This window comes from Leucoraja erinacea, chromosome 22 (genome assembly GCF_028641065.1).
Source record: "Leucoraja erinacea ecotype New England chromosome 22, Leri_hhj_1, whole genome shotgun sequence".
In the NCBI taxonomy this organism is placed as follows: Eukaryota; Metazoa; Chordata; class Chondrichthyes; order Rajiformes; family Rajidae; genus Leucoraja; species Leucoraja erinaceus.
The window spans coordinates 12,176,148-12,195,817 of NC_073398.1; the positions used below are offsets into that span (position 1 = coordinate 12,176,148).

Genomic DNA, 19,670 nt, shown 5'->3' on the forward strand with positions numbered 1-19,670 from the left:
AGGGAGTCTCAACGATTTCCGCCCAGTGGCACTCACCCCTGTCATTGCAAAGTGCTTTGAGCGGCTGATCTTGGCTCACCTCAAAGCCTGCCTCCCCCCCACACTGGACCCCCATCAGTTTGCCTACCGGACCAACAGGTCTACAGAGGACGCCATATCGGCGGCCCTACACTCTGCCCTGACCCACCTGGACTACAACAACTCCTACATCAGGCTGCTGTTCATTGATTTCAGCTCTGCCTTTAACACCGTCATCCCAGCCAGCTTGATCACCAAACTCAGTGGACTTGGCATCTCCACCTCCCTCTGCAACTGGACATTGGACTTCCTCACTAACAGACCACAGTCTGTTAGGGTCAATAACCTCACCTCCTCCACTATAACACACTGAACACCGGAGTGCCACAGGGCTGTGTGCTCAGCCCTCTCCTCTACTCCCTCTGCGCCCACGACTGCATCCCAAAGTACGGATCCAACGCCATTATTAAGTTTGCTGACGATACCACGGTAGTAGGACTGATCAGCGACAACGATGAGTCAGCCTACAGGGATGAGATCCAGCACCTGACCACCTGGTGTGCCGACAATAACCTCATCCTCAACTCCAAAAAGACGAAGGAGATTATTGTCGACTTCAGGCAGACCAGAGGAGGCAGTCATACCGCCATCCATATCAACGGGACTGAGGTGGAGCGCGTCTCCAGCTATAAATTCCTCGGAGTGCATATCTCGGAGGACTTGTCCTGGTCCCTCAACACCTCCAAGCTGATCAAAAAGGCACAGCAGCGCCTTTACTTCCTTAGGAGGCTCAAGAAAGCCCACCTGTCCCCCCAGATCCTGACCAACTTTTACCGCTGTACCATAGAGAGTATCCTGACCACCTGCTTCACGGTATGGTACAGCAGCTGCACTGCTGCGGACAGGAAAGCACTACAACGGGTGGTGAAAACCGCGCAGCACATCATCGGTGCCCCGCTCCCTGCCATGGATGCCCTCCACCGAAAACGGTGTCTGAGACGGGCTGGGAAGATCATCAAAGACCCCTCACACCCCAACCATGGACTGTTTGCCCTCCTCCCATCAGGGAGGCGGTACAGGAGCACGTACCAGCAGGATGAGGAAAAGCTTCTATAACAACACAATCACACTGCTGAACTCGGAGTCCCGACGATAGACTTCTCTGGTCCCTCCGTCCCCCTGTGTTTAATCATTCTGTATTTCCTGATTATTCTGTATCTTCTCTCTTTCTATTTTTTTTTTTTTTTCTTGTTTTTTTCTCTTTATGTACAACTACTACGGACTGACGCAAAACTGCATTTCGTTGTACTGATACTTGTATTTTGTGCGATGACATTAAAGTTGAATTGAATTGAATTGAGTTTGGTGGCCTTTCACCCTGTTTGAAATGGTAGGAAATTGCACTTACGTTTAGTGGCCCTGCACCCTGCTTGAAGTGGTAGGAACTGCACTTGAGTTTGGTGGCCTTCCACCCTGCTTGAAGTGGTAGGAAACTGCACTTGAATCTGGTGGCCTTGCACCCTGCTTGAAGTGGCAAGAAACTCCACTTGAGTTTGGTGGCCTTGCACCCTGCTTGAAGTGGTAGGAACTGCACTTGAGTTTGGTGGTCTTCCACCCTGCTTGAAGTGGTAGGAAACTGCACTTGAATTTGGTGACCTTGCACCCTGTGTTTAACTATATTCGCTCTTTACGGGGAAGGATGTAGATTGGTTATTGCATGTGAACCAATCATAGTAGAATAGCATCACCAACCCCACCTTACTGTATGATTCATACTAACACCCACTTCCTACACTGGTCAGTCTTGGAAGCGGTAACGATGAACTAACAACTACCAACCTGCTGTAATGTTATGATATGGGTACTGATTAAAGATGATCTTCAGATTGTGAAACTTGCTTATTTACACTTCTAAAGCAGGATTGTCACTGAACTGTAGGCAAAGAAACAATCCACTGTACTTGGGTGCACTTGATAATAAAGTACCATTGAAACCTTCTCCAGCAAACGATATTAAGCAGCGAACAATATTCCCCATTTTAACAATGTGGTGATTGAGATGTTCAGATAATGCAAAATGCTTCAACAACCTTATCACAGTGTATGCTGAGTACATTTCAATTGTATTTTTGTTAAATAGATTATAATTATATTTTATTACTTTGTATGTAAATCATTGATAGATCTATATTAACCTTGAAGTTAAATTGGATATGTGGAGAGTTTAGATAATTGAAATATTTTGAAGATAACAAATGCTTATAAATAATGAATTATGATTTTTGAATACTAAAAATATACCATTTTTTCATTAGGCCAGTTTGAGTTCTACAGCACGTTTCCCCACTTTATCTCCCAACGAGCCCTATACCTTGTTGTTTATGACCTGAGTAAAGGAGCTGGTGAGATTGATGCTATCAGACATTGGCTTTTCAACATTAAGGTAGGAGAGGAGGACTGTACATGTTACTGCATTTAGTAATGTCTACCTGCAGTGGACATAGTAATCCGTAAAGTTAACATACCATTTTGTAAAAAAATATCTGAAAAAGGCACATTTGCACCTTGGCCCATTATCTGTTTACACAGTTTCTTTGAGATGTGTACCCCTTTACATCTATATTACTAAAACTCTGTTCTTGACCGGTTTTGGCTTTCTGTGCTGCGATTTCCGAGAGAACGCCGCCACCTATGGCCATCATTTTTGGCCACCTCGCTCAGAGCCCCCTCCGCCGTATGTGAGCTGAGGATTTTTCCCGTCGATTAAATATGAATAGATATTAATGTTTTTACTAAATTCCCCTTTCTCTCTGCTGCCCCCGCTGGAGGCAGGGGAAGGGACTATAAAACCAGGAAGTGGTGTGCCTCAATCAGAGCTCTGCAAGTGGTGTACCTCAATCAGTCTGTGCAAGTGGTGTACCTCAATCAGTCTGTGCAAGTGGTGTGCCTCAATCAGAGCTCTGAATGACACGTAACAAATGCCCTCAGCACTGTGAGTAGTCTTAATTTGGTTTGAAAATGAAAGTATGGTTAGAGGTAAACACGCACTGCCTGCAAATGGTAGTCTGGGTTTGGGTTGAAGTAAAACGTCTCTCTCTCTCTCTCTCCTCTCTCCCCTCTCTCCCCCTCTCCCCCCTCTCTCCCCTCTCTCCCCCTCTCTCTTCCTCTCTCTCTCTCTCCCCTCTCTCTGCCCACCTCTCCCCCTCTCTTCCCCCTCTCTTCCCCCTCTCTCTCCCCTCTCTCTCTCCCCCCCCCCTGCACTTGGTCTAGTATTCTCATATATTTTGGATAATTTTCCTGACAAACAGGGCTGTGGAGTCGTACCCAAAACACCCAACAACTCCTTGATTTCTTGTGTATCTGACTCCGACCTGACCCCTACGTATAATAATTCTAAATCTGCGATGATGACATTACACAAGATGGTATTTCATAAGAACCATATGAATCATCAGGCTGCCTTTTAAACCAATGTCCTTAAAATTTTGAGTCTCACAGTAGTAGCTCTGCTATTGTGGTGCTTTTATTGTTTATTCTTGAAAAAAAAACATTATTCATTATTTTAAAAGAAAAAAAATACAGAAAGAACTATGACAAAATTAAAATTCCATTGAATTAAATAATAATTATGAAAGCATTACTCCAATATTTGTTAATCTAAGGCCACAGGTATGAGCTAAATGGCTAAATTGTGATCAAAATGTTTTTCTCGTGAAATTAAAAGTAAATACATAGGTAGTTAAGTTTGCTGCAAAAGTACATACCTAAAATTTATTAATAACTTGTCCTTTGGAACAGAATTGCTTCTGCCAGATCCTCTTTCATTGAAGCCCTTAAATCTGATTGAATTATTTTCAGAACTGAGAACAGTCCCTCCACTCTGACCTGAGTGGGTGGTATGGCTGTTACTATCACAGCCGTAAATCTTACTATTTCTGGATAAGCAGGGATGACGGGGAATTATAGACCAGTTCGCCTGACATCGGTGGTGGGGAAGATGCTGGAGTCAATTATTTAAAAAGTAATAACGGTGCATTTGGATAGCTGTAAAAGGATTGGTCCAAGTCATCATGGATTTATGAAGGGGATATCCTGCTTGACTAATCTTCTGGGATCTTTTGAGGATGTGACAAGTAAAATGGATGAAGGAGAGCCAGTGGATGTAGTGTATCTGGACTTTCAGAAAGCCTTTGATAAGGCCCCACACAGGAGATTAGTGGGCAAAATTAGAGCACATGGTATTGGAGGTAGGGTATTGACATGGATAGATAATTTGTTGGAAGGCAGGAAACAAAGAGTAGGAATAAACGGGTCTCTGTCCGAATGGCAGGCAGTGGTGAGTGGAGTGCCGCAAGCTCGGTGCAAGGCTTGGAGATGGAATTAATAGTGACACTAGCAAATTTGCAGATGACACAAAGCTGGGTGGCAGTGTGAACTGCAAAGAGGATGCTAGGAGGTTGCAGGGTGACTTGGACAGGTTGAGTGAGTGGGCAGATGCATGACAGATGCAGTATAATGTAGATAAATGTGAGGTTATCCACTTTGGTGGCAAGAACAAGGGTGGCAGATTATTATCTCAATGGTGTCATATTAGGAAAAAGGGATGTGCAACCTGGCTGTCCCTGTACACTAGTCACAGAAAGTAAACATGCAGGTGCAGCAGACAGTGAAGAAAGCTAATGGCATGTTGGCCTTTATAACGAGAGGATTTGAGTATAGGAGTAAAGAGGTCCTTCTGCAGTTTTACAGGGTACTGGTGAGACCACATCTGGAGTATTGTGTGCAGTTTTGGTCTAATTTGAGGAGGGACATTCTTGCTATTGAGGCACAGTTTCACGAGGTTAATCCCCGGAATGGTGGGACTGTCATATGAGGAAAGATTGGAAAGACTGGGCTTGTATTCACTGGAATTTAGGATGAGAGGGGATTTTATAAAAACACATAAAATTAAAAAGGACTAGACAAGCTGGATGCAGGAAAAATGTTCCCAATGTAGGGAGAGTCCAGAACCAGGGGCCACAGTCTAAGAATAAAAGGCATGCCATTTAAAACTGAGATGAGAAAATACTTTTTCACCCAGAGAGTTGTGAATTTGTGGAATTCTCTACCACAGAAGATAGTGGAGACCAATTCACTGGATGAATTTAAAAGAGAGTTAGATAGAGCTCTTGGGGCTAGTGGAATCATAGGATATGGGGAGAAGGCAGGCCCGGGTTACTGATTGTGGATGATCAGCCATGATCACAATGAATGGCGGTGCTGACTCAAAGGGCCAAATGGCCTCCTCCTGCATCTATCTTCTATGTTTCTATGCCCCATCTACACTATTCACTCTTATCTATTCCCCTCAACATTGTATGCACTTGTAGGGCTTTTATGCAATAGTATTGGTGTTATTAATTCATTTATTTTTGTGTTTATTGCATGGTATCTATGTATATTGGCCTATAAATCTGCTCTGTAAAAATGTAATTGTTCCACTGTCGGTTCATTGACATCCAAGGAAAGATAGCTGAATGGATAGAAAATTGGCTTCAAGGAAGGAAGCCGAGGGTGATGGTGGAAGGTTGCTTCTCAGACTGGAGGCCTGTTATTGGTGGTGTGCCTCAGGGTTCAGTGCTGGGCCCGTTACTGTTAGCTACATCAATGGTTTGGATGAGAACGTACAGGGGATGTTTAGCAAGTTTGCTGATGATACAAAAGTTGGTAGTTTTGCAGATAGTGAAGTTGATTGTGAAAAATTGCAGCATGATCTGGATTGATTGGCCAGGTGGGCTGAGGAATGGTTTTGGTTGATAATACAGAGAAATGTGAGGTGTTGCATTTTGAGAAGTCTAACATAGGTAGGACCGACACAGTGAATGGTAGGCCTCTGGGTAGTGATGTAGACCAGAGGGATCTCAGAGTACAGGAACATAGTTCATTGAAAGTGGCATCACAGGTTGATAAGATGGTCAAACATACTAATTCCTGTGATCATCCTTGTAAACCTCCTCTGGACCCTCTTCAGAGCCAGCACATCCTCCCTCAGATATAGTGACCACAATTGCTCACAATACTCCAAATGAAGCCTTACCAGTGCCTTACCGAGCCTGATTATATGTGCTGAAGTTCTCTCTGTGTAGCTGCTTTGCAGCAACAGGGTTTTATCGGCATGGCAATGTGTGAGATTAGGCAGCAGATGTTTGGCCGAGGTTGGGCTTATTTCAAAATGTCATCATTTGTGGGGTTGTGGGTGGTGATGGTGTAATTGGCATTTATGATCCACCCCTAACTAACAGGGTGTAGATTTCACTGCTGGGGCTTAACGTTATGTAAGGATGAAAGTTGGAGGCTTCTTCCCCGGAACGTCCTGACTGAACTATCTAGGATTTGTAAAGTTTCCAGTAGTTCAGTTCAGTTTCAATTTATGGCTAGGAAGGAACTGCAGATGCTGGTTTAAACCGAAGATGGACACAAAATGCTGGAGCACCTCAGAGAGACAGGCAGCATCTCTGGATAGAAGGAATGGGTGATGTTTTGGGTCGAGACCCTTCTTCAGACTCCTTTCTCTCCAGAGATGCTGCCTGTCCCACTGAGTTACTCCAGCATTTTGTGTCTATCTTCAGTTTCAGTTCAGTTTAGTTTATTGTCACGTGTACCGAGGTACAACAAAAAGCTTTTGTTGCGTGTTAACCAGTCAGTGGAAAGACAATGCATGATTACACTCAAGCCATTTACATTGTACAGATACATGATAAGGGGATAATGTTTAATAGAAACATAGAAACATGGAAATTAGGTGCAGGAGTAGGCCATTCGGCCCTTCGAGCCTGCACCGCCATTCAATATGATCATGGCTGATCATCCAACTCAGTATCCCGTACCTGCCTTCTCTCCATACCCCCTTGATCCCCTTAGCCACAAGGGCCACATCTAACTCCCTCTTAAATAGAGCCAATGAACTGGCCTCAACTACCCTCTGTGGCAGAGAGTTCCAGAGATTCACCACTCTCTGTGTGAAAAAAGTTCTTCTCATCTCGGTTTTAAAGGATTTCCCCCTTATCCTTAAGCTGTGACCCGTTGTCCTGGACTTCCCTAACATCGGGAACAATCTTCCTACATCTAGCCTGTCCAACCCTTTAAGAATTTTGTAAGTTTCCATAAGATCCCCTCTCAATCTCCTAAATTCTAGAGAGTATAAACCAAGTCTATCCAGTCTTTCTTCATAAGACAGTCCTGACATCCCAGGAATCAGTCTGGTGAACCGTCTCTGCACTTAATGCTAGGTAAAACCAGCAAAATCCGATCAAGTATAGTCCGAGGTTCACCAAAGTGGTAGATTGTAGTTCAGCACTGCTCTCTGGTTGTGGTTGGGTGGTTCAGTGGCCTGATAACAGCTGGGAAGAAACTGTCCCTGAATCTGGAGGTGTGCGTTTTCACACTTCTGTACTTTTTGCCTGATGGGAGAGTGGAGAAGAGGGAGTAGCCAGGATGAGGCTCGTCCTTGATTATGCTGCTGGCCTTGCCGAGGCAGTGTGAGGTATAAATGGAGTCAATGGAAGGGAGGTTGGTTTGTCTGATGGTCTGGGCTGCTTCCACAATTCGCTGCAATTTCTTAATGCTTGCTGAACTTATTTCTTTTTCTGGGGAGAGTTTAGTTTATTGTCATGTGGACCAAGGCATATGGTCAATATGGCCTGATTCTGTTCAGTTTAGCTTTATTACCATATATTCATCTTGAGAATATACACAGCATGATTAGCAAGTTTACAGATGGTACTAAGTAAAATTGGTTAGTACAGTGTCAGGAGTTATGGGGAGAAGGCAGGAGAATAGGGTTAGGAGGGAGAGATAGATCAGTCATGATTGAATGGCGGTGTAGACTTTATGGGCCGAATGGTCTAAGTCTGCTCCTACTCGTGGGATAGTCTAGGACTAGAGGTCTTAGCCCCAGCATTAATGGGCATTCCTTTAGGAATGAGATGAGATTGAATTTCTTTAGTCAGAGGGTGGTGAATCTGTGGAATTCTTTGCCATAGATGGCGGTGTAGGCCAAGTCAGTGGATAAAACAGAGATTTACGTAGTCTTTGAAATTTATGTTGAGATCGGAGTCGGGACTTTTTATACCGACTCCAACTCCAGCAGCACCAAAATTGCTGCGACTCCAACTCCGACTCCACAGCCCTGCTATCAAACAATGCTTTGCAGATCTAGTTGTCTTGGTAATGCTCAGCAATGATCATCCCAGGACAGTGGGGTCTACTTTTTCAAACAATGCTCCTGAAGAGGTTTGCCGAGGAAATTGCATGATTTGACGCATGAACAATGAGCCCAGTTAAATTTCTGGAATGATGCAGAATATGGGGAAATGGATATCATTGCATTTTCCTCCACATTAACTCTCTTTGAAATCATGCAATATTAACTATTTTCTACACAGCCCTGATGACGACTCTAATGTTAACCAGAAACAATTAAAATCCTTAAACTGAAGCAATATGTACCAAAAAATGTACCTTGCTTACCTTTGCTTCAAAATAAAAGCTGAAGAATCCCCACTGAAATCATAGCGCTAAGAGGTGATTAGGAGGAAACTCAGCAAGACTGTGCATTCCATATTGCATCTGACGGCTGACTGGCTGACATGTTTGATAACCTATGCACAGAAGCTTGAGTCTTCTGAGAATTTAAATGGCCGAACGACAATGATGTCATGAGCAAAATACAAAGTGCAGGAATGATGGATAGTAGGGAGAAAGCTGGAAAAGAGAGATGGCGTGGGGCAAACTATTGTCATTGATCGACACAGCTGAACTGGAAGAACAACACTCCATATTCCACTTGGGTAGTTTCAAACCCAACAGTATGAACAATGAATTGTCTAATTTCAAGTAATATCCCCCCTCCTACAACCCCCTCTTTCCCCACTCCTTCCCACTCTAGTTTGCACATGTTTCTCCCATCATCTCTCACTAACACAGTCCACTGCTCCTTTTTTATTTTCTGTATGCTCATCTCCCATCCTCGGGTGCATATTTCCTCTTTTATTCCCCCTCTCTCCCTTCCCTCTGGCTTTACATTGCACTCCTCCTCTTCTTTCCTTATCTGACACCCTTTTGTTTCCTTTTCACCTCTAGCCTTTGCTACTCACTCTAACCATCTGTCCTTCACTTGTATCCAACTGTCACTTGTCAGATTTCGTCCCATCCCCCCGCTCTTTATTCCAGCTTTCTTTCCCCTCTCCAATCAGTCCTGACCCACAACGAGGTTTGTCCATTCCATCCAAGTTCCTCCAGCTGCCTGAACCCCTCAGCTCCTCCAGCACTGCTTTTCCCCCTCAGGATTCCAGCATCTGCAGTATCTTGTGTTGCGAGGTGCTTTCACTCCTAACTACTGGCATTAGCCATGCATCTGGCACATTTTTAAATGTATTTTAATATTGCCTTTTTACACTGGAGTGTGAAGGGAATAAAATATATGACCTATGATTGCTCTTTTCAAAAGCCTCTATTTAAGATGTTGATTTTGTTTGGTTGTTTGTTTGTTTGTCTTTTTGCACAAAGTCCGCGAACATTGCCACTTTTCATTTCACTGCACATCTCGTATGTGTATGTGACGAATAAACTTGACTTGACTTGACTTGATAATTATTTTGTAATAATATTTGCAAATTTCTTTTTTAATAGGCCCATGTTCCGTCTTGTCCTGTAATTCTTGTTGGAACTCATATTGATGTGACTGATGAAAAGCATCGGCAAAGCTGTATACCCAGAATTCAGACAGAATTCATTCAGCATCATAATTTCCCTTCAATCCGTGATTGCCATTTTGTGGTGGCTACAGAAGAATCTGAATCTATAGCAAAACTGCGAAGAGCTATTATTAGCGAAATACAGACATTCAAGGTGATGTTATTTAAAACAAAATCCAGTTGTGTAGATATCTCTATGCAAAGGTGGCTACAGCTCCATCTGTCTGTGTGGGAGATGGGGGCTGAGATAGGAGAGGCAAACAATAAATTACAACGGGTGGAGTGCCATTATCAACAGTCAAGAGTGTTTTATTGTCAGATGTCCCCGATAGAACAATGACATTCTTACTTGCTGCAACAAAACAGAATATGTAAACATAGTACACAGTAAACAATATGATAAACGAGAGAGATAAAAATGTTTAGTGTTTTTATATATATATATATATATATACTCACAAGTATGTATATATATATATATATGCCTCCACTCCCACTCCCAGCAGCGTGTTGCAGGCACCCACCAACCTTTGCAAAAAAAGTGCCCCACATATCTCCTTTAAAGTTATGCCCTCTATTCTTTGACATTTCCACCCTGAGCAAAAGGATTCTGACTATCTACCCCATTTATGCCTCCCAGAATTGTACATATTTCTATCAAGTCTTCCCTCAACCTCTGACCTTCCAGATAAAAAAAAAGCAATCCAAGTTTGTCCAACCTCTCCTTGTTGAACTTCAGTAATACGCTCTAATGCTGGCAACATTTTGGTAAACCTCTTCGGCACTCCTTCGAGCTTCCACATCCTTCCTGTAATGGAGCAACCAGAGATTTTACTTTACACTTTTGAGATACTGAGACACTGAGTTTGCGCCGACCAGTGATCCCCCTGTACACTAGCACAATTCTACATACTAAGGACAATTTATAATTTTACCAGAACCAATTAACTTACAAACCTGTAAGTCTTTGGAGTGTGCGAGGAAACTGGAGTGCCCAGAGAAAACCCACAGGGTCACAGTGAGAACATACAAACTTCATACAGACAGCACCTGTAGTTGGGATCGAATTTGGGTCTACGGCACAGTAAAGCAGCAACTGTACCACTGCGCTGATGTGCCGCCCAGAGCTGCACACAATACTCTAAATGCGGCCTAACTGAAGTATTTTAAAGCTGCAATGTGACTTCTCGACTCGTATACTGGATGCATCAACTGATGACAAATGCAAACCATATACCTTCTTTACCACTCAATCTACTTGTGTTGCCTCTTTCAGGGAGTTAAGGGCCTGTCCCACTTAGGCGATTTTTTTTGGGTGACTGTCACAGTTGTAGCAGGTTGCTGAAAAAGCAGCGACTGGATCCCCCGACAATGTCTATGACATGCCACGCCAACCTACCACCGTGTCGACGGCAAGCTACCGACAACCGGCAACCCATTAGGACGTCCACCTATGACCACACCTACACCTACGACCACATAGGCGACAGCCTACGGCAACCAAAATCAACTTGTGTTCACCTGCGAGAAGCTACGACAAGCTATGACTGTCGGCGACAATTCAGTCACCGGTACCTGTTGCTGGTTGATGTAGGTAGTCGCCAATGGAATTCACCGGTCAGCACCGAGCGACAACCAATGTAATTTGGCGACAAACTGCGTCATCCTGGTAACTACGTCAAGCCCACAGTCGCCGAAAGGTTTTGAACATTTCAAAATCCAGCGACGATCACAAAAATGTTACAACTCTTTAGGCGACTTGAGAAGACTACTCACGACTATACAGGCGTCACCCTGCGACCATGTAGTGACAGCCTAGTCGCCTGTAGTCACCGAAAAAATTGCCTAAGTGGGACAGGGGCTTTATGGACTTGATCCCAATATACCTTCTTATTAATGGTGTTAAGGGCCTTGCCATTAACTGTATACTTTCTCCTTACATTGGACCTTCAACATGTTATTTAAGTTGTGCCAATGTTTACAGCTTCAAATAATGTCTTTACAGATCAAAGACCAGCCTGTAATGGGCAAGTTGGTCCCTCAGGGATACTTGGAGCTGGAAAAGAGGATTATACAGGAGCGAAAGAGTGTCATGGCAGAATTTCCAGTAATTCATCAGCAGAGGCTGTTGGAAATAGTTCAGGAGAATCAGTTGCAGTTGGATGAAAATGAACTGCCCCATGTTGTTGACTTCCTCAATGATTCTGGTATTTCCTTTATGTTTACCGTTTCAAATGGCCGTATTAGCAATCAAGAACCTGTTCAATCAAACTGCAATGTTCTGTTTAATTCTGTACAGGAGAGGGAGACATTTTTTTCTGCATTTGACAAAAAGAAAGGAAATAAACAGCAGATGCTGGAAACAAAATGCAAAAGATGGTGAAGTGCATATGTGGAGAGTGAAAGTGAGGTTGATGACATTTTATTAGGACAGTCAACAATAAATGGTAATTGTCTTGAAATGTCAACCGCTTCTCTCACCACAGATGCTGCTTGACTTGCTGAATATCCATCTATAGGGTGTTTTGTTTTGATTTCACATGGATAGAGCAGTACAACACATCAACGGGTCCTTTGGCCCACAATGCAGAGGTTGATGCCAAGCTATACTGATCTCATCTGTCTGCATATCATCCATATCCCTCTATTCCTTGCACTTCTATGTGTCTATCTAAAACCTTCATATCATATCTGCCACCACGACCAGCCCTTGGAATGCATTCCAGATCCCCGTATAAAAAATCTTACCCCGCACATCTCCCTTAAACAGGAGTTGCAGACCACGAGGAAGGCTGGCAGAAGATTCAGCAAGATATAGACCAGAGACAGAAATGGCCAGAGTAATAGCAGATGGAGTTTAACCTGAACAAGTGTGAGGTGTTGCACTTTGGGCGGTTGAACGTTTGATGGGAGTATACTGTTAATGGCAGGACTTAAATGCGGAGGGATTTTAGAGTTCAAGTTTATAGACCATTAAAGGTGGCAGCACAAGTAGATAGGTAAATAAGGTATATGGTATGCTTGCCTTTATTGCTAGGGGCATTGAATATAAGAATCAGGAAGTCATGATGCAACTCTATAGGACTGTGGTTAATCCGCAGTGGAGTATCGCGCGCAGTTCTGGTCACCCCATTCCAGGACACGTGGAGGCTTTGGAGAGGGTGCAGAGGATGTTTACCAGAATGCTGCCTGGATTAGATGGTTTCAACTGCAGGGAGACGTTGAGAAGACTTGGATTGTTTACTCTGGAATGTCAAGGGTAGAGGGGAGACTAGACAGAAGTATATAAAATTATGAGAGGCATAAACAAGGTAGGCATTCTGAACCTTTTCCCCCAGGGTGAGAAAATGTACATTGGAGGGCATAGCTATAAGGTCAGAGGGGGAAAGTTTAATGCGGATGTACAGGGCAAGTGCTTTTTACATGGAGAGTGGTGGGGGCCTGGAATGCGCTGCCAGGAGTGGTGATGGAGGCAGATAGGATAGTGGTGGTTAAAAGGCTTTTGGATAGGCACATGGAAGTACAAAGAGTACAGTTGCTGTGCTGTTCTATGTTCCATGGATTCATGTTAACTTGGTAGTTTTGATTCAGAATTGGCTTCCTTATAGAAGACAAGGTGTTGGTGAATGAGTTATTTAGTTGGAGGGCTGTGATAAATGTTGTTCTGCAGGGGTCTCTGATGGGATCATTATATCATTAACATACATTGATGGAGAAATGTCAGATAGAGTATAAACCCAGAAATTGTGAGGTGTTGCCCCTTTGTAGGTTGAATATAAGGAGATTGTATACTGTTTACGTTAAATTAAATAAAAGTCTCTGATAGAAAGTGATATGTTGGCAGAGAATTACGTGTTCTGTATCATGGTTGTGCACACATAAATCAAATAATATTTTCACTTTTCATAATTTAATAATGTAGGTAAATGTGTAAATACTATTTTAAAGGTGACTTTGCTTTTGCAGGTGTTCTGCTGCATTTTCGTGATCCAGCCCTTCAGTTACAAGATCTTTATTTTATTGATCCACAATTGCTGTGTAAAACAATTTCACAGGTAAAATGTTTAGAACTTTGCTTTGAAATTAGTTTGTACAATAAAAATCAACCATCTTCAGTCCTGTAGAATCTATTTCTGCTTCTTCAACTAAAATGCTTGCTATGTGCTCCTACACCATTATTTATGCAACATTTGATGGGCTTAGATTTTAACAAAACTTCAGAATAATGTTAGTTGTAAAGTTTTGTGTAACTAAATCCATGGGGTTTGTTTCAAATACAATTATTAGTTTAAAACTTGAAGCATAGCTATAAGGTGAGAGGGGGAATGTTTAATGGAGATGTGTGGGGCAGGTTTTTTTTACACAGGTCTTTGGTGGGGATGGCGCCTGGAATGCATTGCCGGGGTGGTGGTAGTAGAGATAGATATGATAATAGCATTTAAGAAGCTTTTAGATAGGCAGATAGGAATGCAGGGAACAGAGGTATATGCGTCATGTACAAACTTTGTGGGTCGAGGGGTGCATTCCTGTACTGTATTATTCTATGTTTTAAGATTTGATGTGAAAGTGCTTTAAGTTATAAATATTAATCCAGTGTGTTTTGTTTTGAAAATAGATTGTAACTATTAAAGCATCTGGTTTTCCAAAGCACCCTTCTGGCATTATTTATCGATCTGATGTTGAGAAATTTCTCTCACAAGAAAATGGTCTTCCCCAAAATTGCCTATCACAATACATCAGGCTTCTGGAAAAAATTCAAATTGCATTGCCTTTAGGAGAGGAACAACTACTGATTCCAAGCAGGTACAACTCATCAAAAGAATATTACTTGTGATGAATTCATAAATGACCATTTATATATGAAACGATTTTAGACAAAAGGCAAAACTAAAGTTTTAACGGTGTGCCAGTGTGGTTCAACATGAACATCTATCATATCTATATACTTAAAAGTCTGATCTTGTCTGTCTGTCTGTCTGTGGCTGTCTGTGGCTGTCTGTCTGTCTGTCTGTCTGTCTGTCTGTCTGTCTGTCTGTCTGTCTGTGTCTTCTCGACAAAACAATGCGTAAGCGGTACAATTGTAACATATTCCGGAAGAGAATGTGACCGTTGAGTCTGAAGGTGCCTTGTCATCCTTAAATATTGGACAAAACTTTCTTTCGCTCATGTTGTCACAATGGGTCTGTGTGCCTGCTGTCTTTCACGCGCTGCGAGTGACGTCACCCTCCCACCCCTCCCTCCCCCCATTATTCAAAAAACGCAGAAAGAACGAGCAAGTCGGGCCCTGGAATGAAGCCGCCGAACTCACAGTCCTTTGGTTGACGGCCGCTCCCCCCCCCCCCCCCCGCTCCCCGCTCCCCTCTCATCCCCTCCCCCTCCTCCTCTCAGTCCCTCCCCTACTCCCCCACCCCTCCTCCTCTCCCCCCCCCCCTCCCCCCTCCCCCTCCTCCTCCTCCTCCATCTCTCCCCCTCCATCTCTCCCCCTCCATCTCTCCCCCCCTCCTCCCCCCCCTCCCCCCCTCCCCCCCTCCTCCCCCCCCTCCCTCCCCCCCCTCCCCCCCCCCCTCCCCCTCCTCTCCTCTCCCCTCTCTGCCTCTCTCTCTCTGCCTCTCTCTCTCTCTCTCTCTCTCTCTGTCTCTCTCTCTCTCTCTCTCTCTCTCTCTCTCTCTCTCTCTCTCTCTCTCTCTCTCTCTCTCTCTCTCTCTCTCTCTCTCTCTCTCTTTCCATCTCTCTCTCTCTCTCTCCCCCTCTCTCTCTCTCTGTCACCGTCCCTCCGTCCCTCTGTCCCCCTCTCCGTCCCTCCGTCCCCCCCGTGTCCCCCCCCGTGTCCTCTGTCCCTCTCTGTCCCTCTCTCTCTCTTGATGCGCTGGCGTACATAACTAAAACTCTGATCTTGTTATCTTCTTGTTTGGCGGTCTTTGTATTTGCGCAAAAACGGTCCGTGACAGCGCCACGGTTCTCTGCTGTGACTGCACCAAGTTTCGTTCCGATCGGTTGAATGTCATAAAGCTCAGCGAGGTTTAAAAATCCTAAAAAACCCGCGTGCGCAGATCGATCCCTTCTGCCAGTCAGCGCCGCGAGGATTACTCTCTTCCACTTGTCACTCCCCGGGACAGTCCGTCCCTTCTTGCGCCATCGTTTCTTTACAAGAGCTGAGGGTGGCCGGCGGAGGTTTCCAACCGGACTTTCAGTAGGACCCCAAGCAGCCCGGCCCCAAGCAGCCGCCCAGGCCCCAGACCCACCCAGCCCAGAGTCGGAGACCCAGCCCAGCCCGGAGTCGGAGACCCAGCCCAGCTCGGAGTCGGAGACCCAGCCCAGCCCGGAGTCGGAGACCCAGCCCAGCTCGGAGTCGGAGATGTCGCCGATGTCGCCAAATGGAAAGCGGAAACTCTGATCCCAGCGGAGGAGAACGACCAGCACCCAGCGTCCGCTGTGAGTCCCAATCACACCACCAATTCCAGCCACTACCCTTCTGGTCCACCTCGCTCGATCCTCCCCCGCCTCCCCCGTGATGCTCCCCTCTGCCCCATGACTGTTCCCCATCTTTCCTCAGAGCTCACTCCCCACCCGCCCACACACCCCTCTCCCCCCCACAACTGCCCCCGCCCACACACCCCTCTCCCCCCCCACATAACTACCCAAAGTCCAATGTCCGCAATGGGGTACAGATGGATCGAACAGTACCCTAGCTTATGGAAGGATCATGCAGAAGGACAAAAGCTGTTCTTGAATCTGGTGGTGCGTGCTGTCATGCTTCTGTTCCTCTTGCCCAACGGGGCAGGGAGAAGAAGGAATGACTGGGTTAGGAAAAGTATTTGATTATGTTGGCTGTTTTTCCAAGGCATCATGAAGTATAAATTAAGTAAATGGTGGGGATTCTGGTCTGTGATGGACTTGGGTAAAAAGATCAGAAAATTGCTAAGGACAAACTGCACCCCCTTCACATACACCTAGATCTCTTGCCATCAGGCAAGAGATATCGCAGCATCAAAGCCCGGACTACAAGACTGCTAAACAGCTTCCTGCCACAGGCTGTGAGGCTGCTAAACAGTCACTCTGTACCCACAGTCACCTGATTCTGAGGCTTGGCACGGACACTTTGTAATAACTGGCACTGGCCACTCTAATAACTGGCACTGGCCACTCAAATCAGCTGCCCCGGACATTTTTATGATTGGTTTTACTGTATTTTAACGTTGTTATTTTACCTGCTTTTAACTATATATACTGTTCCATCAGGGACTGGATTGCTTTTAGTGTTATTAGGTGGGAAATGTTTTAAATTTCATGTGCGATGCTCCGGTATTCCCTGGGAAACGTCTTTTCATTTTACACTGTACAACTGTTGCTTGTAAGATGACAATATAGGTTGATTGATTGTTGTATAATTTTCTGAAATGTATTGCAGTCTTGGGCAGAGCAGTTCCCAAATCAAGCTGTGATGCAACCTGATGGTATACTTTCTATGATGCATCTGTAGAAGTTTGTAAGAATCATTGGAGACGTGCCGAATTTCATGTGTAACAAAGTCAAACACTGTTTAATTTGCTGGGTGCTTTATTTAAAAAAAAACTGTCTTTCAATATCTGAATGAATTGTAGGTTCCTTATCACTTGTAATTTGTATTGTAGCTTGTCTGATCGGAGACCTGCAATTGAACTTCCACATAGTGAAAACTGCGAATTGATAGTAAGGCTTTATGAAATGCCTTACATTCCAATAGGATTCTGGTCTAGACTTATCCACAGACTGCTTGAATTTTCGGGTTGCATGTTTCGTAGACAAGGTAAATATTTTTTACTATTTGATTGCATACTCAGTTAATATAGTTACAAGATGGAGGGGCTTAGCACTAAAAAACTGTTGAGAGGGAATTGTGTTTATTTAAATTCAAAAAAACTGTTCTTGGGATGTGACCATAACTGATAAATTGCTGTTAATTGACCACCTGCATAAAATGTTGCAATCATTGTGGCTATATGGTGGTTTATGGAAAAAAATATCAGCGTATTCAAATAAAAGTTAGTAACATTTATGGATGACCATTTCAGGATTTAAATTTGGAGGTAATAATGTCCTGTGGTTTGGTTTCATTGTAAGCATTGCCTGTATTGTAAATTTACTCTATAACTCAGTTCTGTTTAGTATATTGTCATGTGTTCTCAGGTACAGTGAAAAGCTTTTGTTGCGTGCTAACCAGTCAGCAGAAAGACAAAACGTGATTACAATCGAGCCATTGACAGTGAATTTAACCTATTATTTTCGAAAACTGCTTGTGTATTGTGGAGGATACATGATAGTCAATCTACAATCATTGGAATTGAATAATCTTAAATTACATCAGAGAATTGAAAAAAAAGAGTGAACATTTCAGAATTATAATCAGAATCTGATTTGAGAAGGAAGTTGATGCTAATATTTCCCCAACACCTTATTTCTTATAATTGATAGCATTTTAATGTTTGTATTAATCCAGTATAATGTTTACTTTGCCTTTTGTTAATAATCTCAATAACCTGTTACTGCAATTATCAAAGGTAGGAGTAGTACAAAGCCACATATTCTGAAATGTTTTAAACTATCGGTGTAAAATAATTTGATAATCCAAAGGCCATTTGTTAACTAAGAAATTATGGGCCGACGTTAGATGGGACTGAATGTAACATATAAAATGGACAAACTAGGATGGTTTGCAATGGGAACAGAAGTAATTTATGTTCCACAACATTGTTCACATGGGTGGAGTGCAGTGTGCATTATCAAGAAAAATAAAATTATTTTGTTGCAGATGAAGGGAAGCCTCTCCGTTCCAATAGGACATATTGGAGACATGGAATCTATCTGATCTGGTCACCCGAAGCCTATTGTCTTGTAGACTCAGCAGCCTTGAACAATAAACCAGAGAGTGTTCTCAAAATAACTGTTCCATGCTCCAGAAAGGGTAAGCAACTATTTTTGAATTTTGCATTGAAATATTATTATTTGCAATTGGGTCGAGGGTGGATACCAAACTGTTCAAATAATATTTATTTGCTTGCTCCAACACCACTTGTTAAACTCTTCTGGGTCTTCCTACTTCCCCCTCCCACAGGGAACCTCAGAATTGACACCACTGGGTCCTGCTGTCCTTCCCTCTCTTCAAACATCATGCTTTTTCTTACCTCTACCCCACACCTTCTCTCAATCCTCTCCCCTCTAAACCCCCATCATTCCTCCACAGTGCCTCCCAGAGCCTCCTTCCACACCTTTGACCCTAGCTATTGTGTTTATACAATGCAGAATTATCCAATACGGAATGTTCTGTCCTCAACAGAGGCCTTACTATTGTACCCCTCTGCCCCCACCTACTCTCAATTCTTCCATCTCTGTCTCCCAATATGAGACTTTCATCCTGGGACATCCAAGTTGTCCCCATTCTTTAGTAAATGTAACTTTCCTCCTTCTGTGATAGATGGATCCCTCATCAGCATCTCCTCCATGTCCCGCAGTTCTGCTCATGCTCCCCCTCTACCAGGATGGAACTAGGATAGAGTTCCCTGGTTCTCACGTTTCACCCTAGCAGCCTTTGGATCCAACACATCATACTCCCAACGTATCTCACCACTAGTCACATTTTCCCATCCCCACCCCTATCCACCTTCTGCGGAGAACACTCCCTTTGCAACTCCTTCGTCCATTCATCCCTTCGCGCCCAGACCACCTCCTCCCCGGTACTTTCCCCTGAAACAACAAGAGATGTAACACCTCTTCCTTCACATCCATCCAGGGACCCCAGCAGTCCATCCAGGTGAGACAGAGGTTCACGTGTACCGCCTCTAAGCTCATCGACTGTATCCGGTATTCCTGATGTGGACTCCTGTACATCGGAGTGACTAAGCGTAGACTCAGCGACCGTTTTGCTGAATACCTATACCTAGT

At 43.9% G+C, this 19,670-nt stretch overlaps 1 protein-coding gene across 1 annotated transcript in view; it reads left to right on the forward strand.

The window, feature by feature from the left end:
- lrrk2 (leucine-rich repeat kinase 2) overlaps nt 1–19,670 on the forward strand; it is a 189,195-nt gene that overhangs the window by 103,255 nt on the left and 66,270 nt on the right. Inside the window, exons 30-36 of the mRNA XM_055653579.1 lie at nt 2,334–2,461; nt 9,688–9,906; nt 11,758–11,959; nt 13,719–13,807; nt 14,368–14,555; nt 17,384–17,538; nt 18,541–18,693. Of these exons, the coding sequence (XP_055509554.1) occupies nt 2,334–2,461; nt 9,688–9,906; nt 11,758–11,959; nt 13,719–13,807; nt 14,368–14,555; nt 17,384–17,538; nt 18,541–18,693 (1,134 nt within the window). The remainder of the gene's footprint in view (nt 1–2,333; nt 2,462–9,687; nt 9,907–11,757; nt 11,960–13,718; nt 13,808–14,367; nt 14,556–17,383; nt 17,539–18,540; nt 18,694–19,670) is intronic.